At 43.2% G+C, this 12,695-nt stretch overlaps 2 protein-coding genes and 1 pseudogene across 7 annotated transcripts in view; 2 read left to right on the plus strand and 1 right to left on the minus strand.

The window, feature by feature from the left end:
• Positions 1–12,695, minus strand: part of TUBGCP4 (tubulin gamma complex associated protein 4) — a 66,565-nt gene that overhangs the window by 33,136 nt on the left and 20,734 nt on the right. The window contains exon 1 of one of the 6 annotated variants that reach the window (XM_006920440.3): positions 1,022–1,307. The exons of the other annotated variants lie outside the window; for them this stretch is intronic. Coding sequence (XP_006920502.1) covers positions 1,022–1,099 — 78 coding nt within the window. The 5' untranslated portion in view covers positions 1,100–1,307. Of the gene's footprint in view, positions 1–1,021; positions 1,308–12,695 lie in introns of those variants that run through there. 6 annotated transcript variants of the gene reach the window in all.
• Positions 514–632, plus strand: LOC112469712 (annotated as a pseudogene).
• On the plus strand, positions 1,441–11,053 carry ZSCAN29 (zinc finger and SCAN domain containing 29). The gene is made up of 6 exons (XM_006920439.3): positions 1,441–1,866; positions 2,421–2,858; positions 3,339–3,543; positions 5,278–5,973; positions 7,489–7,962; positions 9,719–11,053. The coding sequence occupies exons 2-6, from the start codon at positions 2,541–2,543 to the stop codon at positions 10,582–10,584; spliced, it is 2,559 nt and encodes an 852-aa protein (XP_006920501.1). The 5' UTR covers positions 1,441–1,866; positions 2,421–2,540; the 3' UTR covers positions 10,585–11,053.

Raw genomic sequence — 12,695 nt, forward strand, 5'->3', positions numbered from 1 at the left:
AAATAGTCATGACTTTGTCATCACACAGAGTTAGATACAAATCTTGCCATTACCAGAACTAGTAGCCACTATAAGCTTCAGTTTGCTCATCTGTAAACTGGGGCTAACAATACCTAGTTACTAATTTACTGAGAGGATTAGATAATATAACTTTCAGAAGGATTAGTAGAAAAGACTAGTTCAGATACTGGAGCCAAACAGACCTGGGTTCAAGATCAAGCTTGCCAATTACCAACTATGTGACACAGGCAGTTAATCTGTAATATGAAGATAGGTGATTATAAAGATAAATGAAATAATGCATATAGTTTGTAGCCTCTCCTCTTCATATATTCCCGATTACACGAAGGCCCCCTTCTAAATTCTCATGGTGCAAAAATTTCCTGAGAAAGGAGTCATGAAACACACTTATTCATTTTTTCATTCAACAAAATTGGCTGAACCCTTATTGTGCGTTAAGCACTATGTAGTTGGTCTACCTTTCAAAACTCAATTCAAAAGAGTGCAAAGGTGGAGTACGGCCATGCCACCCTGAACACACTGGATCGCGTCTGATTTCAGAAGCTAAGCAGGGTAGGGCCTGCTTAGTACTTGGATGGGAGACCACCTAGGAAGATCAGATGCTGTAGGCAATAAAAAAATAAATAAATAAAATAAAATAAATAAAAGAGTGCAAGGGTGAACATAAGAGAAAGTGCTTCTCTCACTGTTATATCTAGTTTTCCAGCAACTCTCACTCAAACGCCTCAACTTCAGGTGTGGTCCCAGGTGTGGTCCAGGTCTCCCGCTCCCTCCCCGAAGGCAGGGTCATCCCTCCGTTTCCCAGCCTAGGCCCAGCCCTCTCAAGGTGTCGACGTCACCCGTAGACCCCTCGGGGCACTGCCCTCTAGTTACCTGCCCAGGAACACGCCCCGCGCCCCCACAAGCCCCGCCTCCTCAGTCTAAGACTCCTCCCCCATGCACTGGCTCAGGTCTACCCACTCAGCTCTCTTTAGTTCCCGCGCTCTTAGCCGGGCGGTACCTGAAGGCCGCTCCGCTTGTTCCAGGTGAAAATGGACCCTGGGTACCCGCTCAGAGCCAAGAGCAATTCGTGGATCATTCCCACGGCGGACCACGAGTCTTTATATACGTCGCTCCCTCCTCTAGCGGCCCTCCAGGCTACCGCGAAGTCGAATGCCCCCTTCTTGACACGCGCACAGGCCCCTGGGACTGACAGTTCCTCTTGAATCTACCCGCCGAGACAACTGCTGCTGGAGGAGCTGACGGAAAACGGGGAAAGTGAGCGCCGTGTGCCCGGAAGCGCGGTACGCGATCGGCTGACTCTAGCCCCGGCTCCGCTGGAGAGTCTAGGTAGCTGCTTTTGCGCATGCGCCCTGAGCGCCAGAGTCACCCGCTCGGACTTCCGGTTTGGGAGCTGGACTAGGAGGCTGGCTGGAGAGCCGGGCCTAGGGTCCACCCTGGGTGGGTGAAGCTGGCCGGCAGGCAGAGATGCGAGTGGGCTGAGGGACAGCCTGAGACGGAGACATCCCCAAGGGTGGGCCGGAGGGTGCTCTCAGGGCGCCTTTGCCCGGTCGGAGGCCTCTGGAAGGGACTGCACGACAGCTCCAAGAGTGACCTGGCCGGAGGGAACCAAGACAAAGAGGCCGGAACACCGCACCCGCCGCTCCTTGAGCTAAGCTCAGCGCCCGCGAACGCCCCGGCGCTCGGATCTCCTGGCCAGCAGCACCCGAGATCGTCCTTAGGGGACCCATTGCTACTGTCCCTTCGGACTCTCTCTCTCCTTCAACTCAGTGCAACTCTCCCCAAGCTCACCCAGCCCTCGCGTCAGGAGCCGAAACCAGCTTCTCCCAATGCGCGAGGTTTCCTGTTAGTAGTTCCCAAATATTTCCTGAGCGGTTATTTCTACTGAGGGAAAACAAAGACTCAGTATTCAGTACTTTTTTGTGTGGGGTGGAAATTGATAGTTGTAGGTCCAAGGGGGCAGGGCAGACGTAGAGGGTCCCGAGGATCTCGCAGGTACTGTGGGAGGTCAGCTGCGATCAGCTGGACAGAGGCTTTTTGTTGCTTTGAGCATGATGGTGACTTGTCTTTATTTAAATCCTCTGAACTCCCGGTCTCCCATATGGTTTGAACTCACTATGCAGTATTGGTGAGGGGAGCTAAATGGGATCAGATTTGGAGGTGGTGAAAGAGAAGCAGGCTACTTTCTTGTCTCTGCTGCTTCCCCGGGCTGCCCTGGGAAGTCGCCCAGAAGCGCAGCTTTTGAAAGGTTTCTCTCCATGCTGTTTGGCTTGCAGTCCTGAATTTAGTGCTGCCTCAGATGGCTACATGGAGCATATATATGGGAAGTCAGGCCAGCTCTGGCAAGACTTAAGATATGAGTATATTCCTTCTGATAGTGTCATCTCTCTCTACCCTAGGAGGAAACTCTTCTTTCAGAGAGATACTCATCTGCAGGTGATTCTCCAAGGACATGGGAAGATAGGTGTAAGCCCTGGAGCCCAGACCCTTAAGTGGAGGGAAGCTGCTTTCTGCTGTGAATGATGGCCAAACCCACTCTGAGAGGGAATGGTGCTAACTCTGAGACCTTCCGACAACGCTTCAGGAAGTTTCATTACCAGGAGGTAGCTGGGCCCCGTGAGGCTTTCAGCCAACTCTGGGAACTTTGCTGTCGGTGGCTAAGGCCGGAGGTGCGCACCAAGGAGCAGATTGTAGAATTGCTGGTGCTAGAGCAGTTCTTGACGGTCTTACCCCGGGAGATCCGGAAATGGGTACAGGAGCAATGTCCAGAAAGTGGAGAGGAGGCTGTGGCTCTGGTGGAAGATTTAGAAAGAGAGCCTGGAAGACCTGGACGTTCGGTGAGAAGGGAGGGGAAATTCAGAAGTGTGTGATTGGGCAAGGGCAAAGATAAAGGGTCAAATTAAGGGTCAGACAATTTTAAAGAGGGGCACAATCTCCCTTGTTGGTGCTTATACTTCTAGTCCTGGAACAGGTAATTTTTTTCAGGTACAGCTTATCTGGAGATGCTACCTGGGTGTACCTTTGCTATCCTGTCATGAGTTTTTCAGTTTCATAGTTTTTTATTTAATAGGGAAGAAAGGGAACTCTCTTTTTTACCTGTAGTTGGGTTTGCTATTTTCATATTTTCCTTCTGGAGTTTTAGCTGCTCTAACAGTAATGGAGTAAGAATGACCCTTGTTTGCTATTAACACCCCACTCCCCCACCCAACCCTAGCCATATCTCGAAAGGACAGTCTCTTTTAGGGTATTAAATAATCTCCTCTGGGAATGCCCCTCATTTTGACATTGCAGTGACAATTAATGGGGGTTGTTTCTAGGTCACAGTCTCTGTGAAGGGGCAGGAAGTGCGCTTGGAGAAGATGACACCCCTGAAATCATCACGAGAGTTATTAAGTGTTCGGCAGGAGTCAGTGGAACACCAGCCCAGGGGTGTACCCAAGAAAGAGAGGGCAAGAAGCCCAGACCTGGGACCACAGGAGCAGATGAACCCAAAGGAGAAGCTCAGACCTTTTCAAAGGAGCGGTGAGGAGTAGATTCATATGGGAGGATAGGATGCCATTCTAAGTTGGGAAATAGGGTTGGGAACAGTGGGAAAGGGATTCTAGAAATGAGTGAAAATTGTAGAGTATGCAGTTGTGGGAACCTCCTAAAGGCATGTAGTTTAGCTCTCTGCTGCAGTAAGTATTCTTATATTTCCTCTTTTGATAAGTCTGCCAAAGGATGGTTCCCTAGTTTTTATCAGAACTTGGAACTATTTTATTTCTTCTAGGTAATGATGATAAAAATTATTTTCTATACTTGAAAGTACACCTTCTAGTCATTTTCCTTCTCCAAAACAAACTATATTTGTTTTTTTAAGCTTTTCTCCCAACAACTCCATTATTCAGACATACTAAGTTTTTATTACTCTCTCTTGGAAACTTTAAGTTCTCCAAAATTATATATATTATTCCAGTGAGGGGCTGGTAGGGAGGCAGAATAAGAATTTTACTTTAGAATGTCACTATATTTTCTTTCAGAATAGCTCAACTAATTATTTGATTATTATTGTTCACTTGGTTAACTCCCAGGCCTGATAGCTTTCCCTCCTGTCTTTGTGCCTAGTGCTTATTCTTGTACATGATTTTGTAGAGCTTGTTTTTCTTCTTTGTACTATGTTGAACTCCTATTGTATGTTTTTTGTTTGATCATTTAACTCGTTGAGGTTGTTCTGAATTCTGATATTATCATCCAAGAAGCTAGCCTTCTCAGCCAGTTTGGTAATGGTCTCTGTTTAGTCATCCAGATGCAATCCTTCAACACCATACACAGATTTACAGAATTAATCGGTTTTTGAACACCTACCATGTGCTCAACACCTTGCAGGGAATTCTGCAAAAGAAAAGATGCCTTTCTTCAAAAAGCTTACAATATGATTTGAGAACATAACAGCAAACATAAATATGTGCTGAATTGAACTGTACTGAAACAATGCCAAACAATGACTTGTTACTCTATTGTGAGTACAATAGGGATTTGGCAGAGTGGGAGATGAGGGAGGGCTGTAGGGAATGCTTCACCAGGGCACTGACAAATGCAGCTTCTTGAAGAATGGGTTAAATTTGGATATGAGAAGAGTCTGATATGAATAGATAGTGCAACTCAGGTTAAGACCCGGCAATATAGCATGTGAGCTGAGGGAGCAAGAGCCTCGAGTTAAGTAGGACAGTGACTGCTGTAGTTTTCTGGGTGTGAGGTGAGTCTATACCTGGATGGTGGTAGTAGGAATAGGGAAGGACATACTAAGGGAAAAATCTTTAAAACTTGGTGATTAAGTGTGAAGGAAACAGATGAGTTGAAGACCATCTCTGTTCTGCTCCCCTCCCCCTTGAAATCACTCTGAGTTTAATTCTCTAGCCCCAAGTGGAGAACTATAGGAGACAGGAAATGACTGTTCCCAGCAGTGCCAGGGGACCTGCCTACAAGTGGTCAGGAGGACTAGGGAGCAACTTGGAACAGAATTATCTGCTCTGAACATACAACGGAACCTTTTCCTCTTTTGTCACCCTGCTCTGGAAAATAAAATATTTCTCATATTTTGAGGTTTCATGTCTTTCCCCCTACTTTCTTCAACTCACTGAACTTTCTGAAAATATTTCTTTAGACACTTTCTTTATAAGCCTTTTGGATTAAAAAAAAAAAAAGGCAGGTCTGAACTCAGAGATGTTTTTTATGATCAGTCCATATGATATCCTTTGTTTGCTTCCCTGCAAGCAGGATTTCCATTCCCTAAATCTGGTGTGGTCTCCAAGTTGGAGCAAGGAGAGCCTTGGATCCCAGATCTGGGCTCCAAGGAAAAGGAATTCCCAAGAGGCAGTCACACAGGAGACAGACAAATGCATGCTGGTCTGTTACCATCCAGGAGAGAGAAAAGAAGCTGGGTGGAACAGGATCACTGGGGCTTTGAGGATGAGAAGGTGGTGGGTGTGCACTGGGGCTATGAAGAGACCAGAACTCTCCTCGCAATTCTTAGTCAGACTGAATTTTATGAGGCTCTCCGGAACTGTCATCGGAATAGCCAAGTATATGGGGCTGTGGCTGAGCGGCTCCGGGAGTATGGCTTCCTCCGGACCTTGGAACAGTGTCGGACCAAGTTCAAAGGTCTCCAGAAGAGCTATCGGAAAGTCAAAAGTGGCCACCCACCTGAGACCTGCCCCTTCTTTGAAGAGATGGAAGCCCTAATGAGTGCTCAGGTCATTGCCTTGCCCAGTAATGGCCTGGAAGAGGTAGCTTCTCATTCTGGATTGGTGGGCAGTGATGCTGAAACTGAGGAGCCAGGGCACGAGAGCTGGCAGCATGAGGGAGCAGGAGAGGACATAGCTGAAGAGTCTGACAGTGATGAAACGGGCCAGGAAGCTACCCCCCAGGACCCCAACAACTCGACTGCACCTGTCCTATTCCGAAGCCCAAGTGGTAAGAAGCTTTTGTTCTTGGGGTTTTGGGATTAGACTTGAGTTATGAGACTGGATGTGGAGTCAGGAAGCTTAATGTCACCTAAATAGACATTATCACTTAAAAAGAGAACAGAGGCACTTTTCAGTTCTATGTGTATTTCATTCCCCTGTGGGAAAGTCAGTGAGATAAGTAGTAAGTAGGGAGTAATTGTAGGTATTTTAAAGAAATACACTCAGAAAATTCAAGAGTCTTGAAAAAAATATTCCTTCCATTTCTTTACTATTTTTTCCTGATTATAAAACCATTGAAGGCTGAGAAAAGCTTGGCATTACTTTATCTTTGAGAACTAATATCCATTGAGCACCTTATGTAAACTGGTGCTTTATCTTTTACTCTCCCTAATCTCAAAGTCAGTTTATTATGCATTCCTTTTTACTTAGAAAAACATAGTGAAGGATTGCCCAAAGTTGGAGAAACATTTTCTGAGTCTCCCTTATGAGATTCACAACACACACTGGCATTTAAAGAGGAATGAGAAGTCCTACAGCAAGAAATCTTTTTTAACACTTTATGTTGAAATAGTACTTGCCTGTGGAACAGTTTTGTATCATTTATTACTGCTGACGTAATTTCTACAACCATGTTGTTATGGAAAGAGCACCAAAATACGAGTCAGGAGGCTTTGTTTCTAATCCTGACCACCAAACAGCTGAGTGCCCTTGGACAATTATCTGACCATTTCAAAGTTTTTTTCCTGAACTGTAAAATGGGGCATGGCAGCAGGACTACATCTCTAAAGTTGCAGGTCCACTGTGAACAGTGATCTCTTCCTTTCATTTTTTATTATGTGTGTGATGTTACTTTAGTTCTGTTCTAGTCTTCTTCCTATCTTCCACTTTTCTTTTCTCTTTTATTTCATTCTTTTTTTTTGTCACTGGAGTAAATCACAAATGTGGCACATGTGTTAGCTACTGTTATTTTTGTTATCTTTGTTTTCTTTTCCTCCTTTCCCACTGCTTTTTCCCTCCTTTCCGATTCTTCCCCCTCCTCCTTTACTTGCAGTTGAGTGGAAGATAATGGAAACGTGTAATCTCCAGCTAGTTTTCAAGTGAGAGGAAGATGCTTTGACTCCCTTCTTTTGTCCTTGGGTACCTTCAGGGAGCAGAGTCTATAATGATTCTGATGAAGTACTGCCTAAGCGGGGCCTGCAGCACTGGCATGTGTTCAGGCCAGGAGATGTCTGATCTGATTCCTTCCTTTTTCTGGGTTCTGCCAGTCCTTCTCTCCTAATGATAAGGTGCATGACTATCAAGTTCTTATCTTGTACCCTTGCAGGTCTTTGCTATTGTTGTTTTTTGTTTTTGAGATTGTGGCAAGTGAAGAAGGGCCATAATAGGGATTAGGCAGCAATGTCATATTTTTAAAAGAGAGACTGTTCCTTGATATTTTGAGTCATTCTTTCGGAAATTTTCATGGCACTGAGGCTTTAAAGCCCTGGATTAAGTGGAGCTGAAATTTCTCTTTTGGTGACAGGTGTACACTGGGGCTATGAAGAGACAAAGACTTATCTTGCAATTCTCAGTGAGACTCAGTTTTACGAAGCCCTCCGGAACTGTCACCGTAACAGCCAGCTGTATGGAGCAGTGGCTGAGCGGTTATGGGAATATGGCTTCCTTAGGACACCAGAGCAGTGTCGGACAAAGTTTAAAAGCCTACAAACCAGCTATCGGAAAGTTAAGAATGGCCAAGCACCAGAGACCTGTCCCTTCTTTGAAGAGATGGATGCTTTAGTGAGTGCCCGGGTTGCTACTCCACCCAGTGATGGTCAGGAAGAGGACACAGCCTCTTGCCCCATCCAGGAGACCAGTGAGGCCGAAGCTGAGAAGCAAGCTGAGGAGGCAGAAGAAGCCACAGAAGATGATGATTCTGAGGATGATGAAGAGGATACTGAGCTACCCCCAGGGGCTGTCATGACCCGTGCTCCAGTCTTATTCCAGAGCCCCAGTGGTAAGATCCTTTTACTTCTTAAGATCTAAACAGCAAAGGGGAGGCAGTGGACTTAGGAGAAAAATCATCAGACTGAAGACCAGGAGAACTGGCCTCTATACCCAGGTCTCATGGATTCTTCTTGTGACCACCTATCTCTTCTCCATGCTCCCTTTCTACTAAAGCAGCTCAGTGAGGGGATATAAATTTTTTACTTGACTTGCCTCCTCACACTACAGCATCAATCCCAGATGGTTGCAAACTTTGTAAGTTTGCTATCATCTACATGTGAGCTGCCAGGTTTTTAAAAGTTGATTCTCATTATCTTTGTTCTTCTAGTTTCAGCTTGTATACCAGCTGAAAACCTGGTAACCTCTTTCTTCAGATACACATATGCAAAAGCCTGAGATTTCTGAGGGAACTGACCCTTTGAATCTCTGCTGCTGTATAAGGAAAAAAAAAAAAAAACCTTCACTATGGCTTCCCTTATGGGAATACGAATTCTGATTTTTGAGTCATACATGCATGCATATGTGGATCTGCACCTGTTTTTTATTAGCTGAGTGACTCAGCAAGTTATTTAACCCTGTAAGTTTACTATCTATGAAGACCAACCTCAAAAGGTTGATGTAAATGAGGTACCTTGGTGAAGCACCTAGCACAATGCCTGGGCACACAGTAAGTATTCAATAAATAGCAGTTTTTCCCCCCAAAAAAGTTCTTTAGGTCATCATTCTTCAAGAGTGTTCCATGGAGTACCAATTCCATGGGAGTATTAATATGTTCCACTAAAAGGCTTCTAGGTTTAGGAAATGCTAAATACCCCTCGTGGAGACTCACAAAATTTATTTACATGTTAAGGTGCTGAGATTTCATTTAATCTGATGAACTTCTATTTCATGAGGCATCTCTTAAGACTGGGCTTCTATGCAAAAATACTGCTTTAGGGGGCAGAGATACAGGCTGACACTCAGCAGTCTTATGCTCTCAGATTTAGTCCAGGAACTTTGGGATCCAGAGTTTATCTGAAATATCTGAAAATTCTACAAATTCAAACTGAAAATTTGCAAGTATCTGAAAATTCTGAAAATTCACATAGCCTAGGCCCAGGGAGTCTAGCATTTGATACTCAGAATAATATTAAAAGCTTAGCTTGGGCATTAAAGTGCTTCTGAAACATTTAGTGATTATCTTTCTATAGGCAAAGAGAATGTTTTAGTGAGATACTACCTAGCAAAATTCTTCTCGGAAGGACTTTTATTCTTTGAAAGACATCAAGTACTTTTCTACTCTGTTTTTATTCTCAACGTATATTGGAATGAGTGGAAGGAGACTCATGTCGCTCTTTTTGGATATAAAAGTTTCCCAAAGTTTTCCTGGCCATTCCCTTCTAATCCCTTTAGTTACTAGCAAAGAACATCAACTAGAATATCATGATAGGCCTGAGATGAGACAAAATGTAGCATTATAAAGTGTCTTTCCTGTATAAGCATGGTGATAGTTTTAAATCTGGTAGATTTTTCTTGTTATACTGAGATTTTCTGAAGATCCTGGGTATCCAGGAAGAGTTAAAATATATAATCAGCCCTATATCAATGAGAAGCATGTGACATTACCAAGTAGAAAAGTAAAACAATGGAATTTTAATAGATGGTAGTTATTTGGGATCTAGAGCTCCCTAATTTTTATCTTTAATGATCTAATGTGATATTTGCTTTACTCTGGGAAAAAATAATTGAAGAAATGGATAACTTTTAAAATTCTATTCTCATATCAGGTTTTGAGGCTGGATTTGAGAATGAAGACAATCTAAAACGGGATATTTCTGAGGAAGTACAACTACATAGGACATTACTTGCAAGGTCTGAAAGGAAAATTCCCCGGTATCTTAATCAGGGTAAAGGCAGTGAGAGTGACTGTAGATCAGGAAGACAGTGGGAAAGGACCCCAGGGGAGAGAAGAGGAAAATCAACACTCCCAGAGAGGAGTTTAGGTAAAGTTCTCAGTCATCAGAGACCTTACTTGGGAGAGAGACCCTATAAATATCTCAGATATAGCAAAAGCTTTGGTCCAAACTCCCAACTCATGCATCAGATATCTCATCAAGTGGAAAATCCATATAAATGTGCTGATTGTGGGAAGAGCTTCAGTCGAAGTGCACGTCTCATTAGACACCGGAGAATCCACACCGGAGAGAAACCTTATAAGTGTCTCGACTGTGGGAAAAGTTTCCGTGACAGTTCAAATTTCATCACCCATAGAAGAATCCACACAGGAGAGAAACCATATCAATGCAGTGAGTGTGGAAAGCGTTTTAATCAAAGCTCAAGCCTTATAATTCACCAGAGAACGCACACAGGAGAAAAGCCCTATCAATGTGAAGAGTGTGGAAAAAGCTTCAATAACAGTTCTCATTTTAGTGCACATCGGAGGATACACACAGGAGAAAGGCCCCATGTGTGTCCTGACTGTGGAAAGAGTTTTAGTAAGAGTTCTGACTTACGTGCACATCATAGAACCCACACAGGAGAGAAACCATATGGGTGTCATGATTGTGGCAAGTGCTTCAGTAAAAGCTCTGCTCTGAATAAGCACAGAGAAATCCATACACGAGAAAAACTTCTACAGTCAGCGCCTAAGTAAACCCCTGAGGATTTATAAAGAAAAGAGCCTCAATAAATGTATTGAAATTGTTTGAAAAAGTCTTCCAATAGTGAGACCCATCTCCTATTCTGTGCTCACTAGCTTAAGAAATAGTCTAGGATTTACCCCACAGTTTGTTCCTGTTTCTCCTGGATCTAGAGTCAAAGTCCTAAGACAGTCATCTTAAGAATGAAAGGAAGATTTCAATCCCTCTCCATGCCTGCATTTGAATTGACAGATAATACGGTTCCTTCTCAGTCTCTATGTTGTTCCCTTAATAGAACATAGCAGTATATCCTATGAGTTTGACATGCACCTTATTTAATCATCCTGTTATTCAGCTGCATTTTGACTGGAAAAATCTATCACAGAAGCATTTCAGGGAGAAGTTTTGAGACTTTTCACTGAGTGGGTCTAGCTCGTTATACAATAGTGAAAATGCAAAAAAAGATTTACTCTTCCTGCTCACTTAAGTCTGTGCCTAGAATGATATACAGACAGTCCCCAATTTACAGTGGTTTGACCTTGTAATGGTGTGAATGTGATACACATTTACTAGAAACTGGCTAGGCTAAGCTATGATGTTTGGTAGATTAAATCCATTTTCAATTAAGATATATTCAACTTATGATGGGCTTATCCAGACATAACCCCATTGTAAGTTGAGGAACATCTGTATTTGTCATACACACCATTTACCTTAAAGGAGAGTTTAATGTCCATCTTGGTTTTGACCTATGAATCATCTTGTCAAGAACCTAGGTGTTCTATATGGGGAGACAATGTAAACCTTGTATAAATATTGAGGTGTGAACACTGGATTTCTTAAGATTTGGTATAGAATACTACTACATTTACAGCATCTAGTTTGATTTACATTCCCTCTCATCTGAATTTCATCTGATCCAGAAGCCCAAAGAGCAAGCCAGTTCGAAGTGGTGACAGGGAAAGCTGTTAAAGCTGCCAATAGGGAATTGCCCATATTCCTCACAGTCTAAATACCTCGTCTAGTGTTAGGCACCCTGTGGGCACTCAATACTAACGTATAATGAGTGGAAGCCACTGCCACATTCCCATGGATTGGGAAAACAGACTATTTTGTGTCAACATCTCTTTACCCTAATGGCAAGGAGGAGTGGCAGTTGGTCAGTGGACTTGCCAATACACACATGCATGCACATATATTCAACTGTATATATGTATTTTTAAAAGTGGCTTTTCAAACACAAATGTAATTTTGATCTCTATAATTAAATAGTATTGAATTGCCTGTATGTTCACAGTGGCATGATGAACCCTGTACAGCACAAGTTAAACAGTCATTGTCCTTACTATCTAAAATGATGATGATGCTGACAAAAAATACATGTGTATAGCTGCAACAGTTTTAGAGAAATCTAGAAAGCTAGGTAGTAACCCTGCATAAATCATAGGTCTAATACATTAGAGTTTGCTGACGGAAAAATCTGGAAGGTATTCTCTTTATTCAGGAAGGCTTCATGAAGCAGAAAGTGTTCAAAGGAGAGAAGGTTACTGGGTAAATTAGAGTGGGGTGAACTTTCTAAAATTAATCACAGAACTGAATGCTGACTGGTTGAGAAACTAGAAAACTGGGGAGCAAGGTGTTTTGTGTAGATGGAACAGAGGGCAAAGGAGTAACTTTAAGGAAGTTTAAACAAAGCTTGGAGCAGCACAAAATTTGAGGAACAGTATTATATGGGCTGTGCAGGAGGCAGAGAATCACCTTAGCTGAAACATGGAGTGCCAGAAGCAGATCAGGAGGTGGTGCTCTCATCATCTTTAGTAAATCGGGTGCTATGCTGTACTTATTGGTAAGAAAACAGCTGGCTGGTATGGGAAAAGCAGCAGCAGCAGTTGTAGGAGTCTAGCTCCTATGGGAGACAAAGGTCAGAAACTAGTATCTTAAAAAGATACTTTGATGGGCAGGTCAAGAAAGAGGAACATGAACAGATGTCCAAGGTCTGGTATAAGTAGCTGTTTCACATTCACATTTAATTAAGAGTCTGGCTAGACTAAGGTCCAAGAGAGAAGTGGGGAGATAGAATATTCTATAATTCATAGCTTACTGTGTTAAATTAGAGATTAATTAG

Source organism: Pteropus alecto, unplaced genomic scaffold, assembly GCF_000325575.1.
Source record: "Pteropus alecto unplaced genomic scaffold, ASM32557v1 scaffold86, whole genome shotgun sequence".
NCBI classification, from domain to species: Eukaryota; Metazoa; Chordata; class Mammalia; order Chiroptera; family Pteropodidae; genus Pteropus; species Pteropus alecto.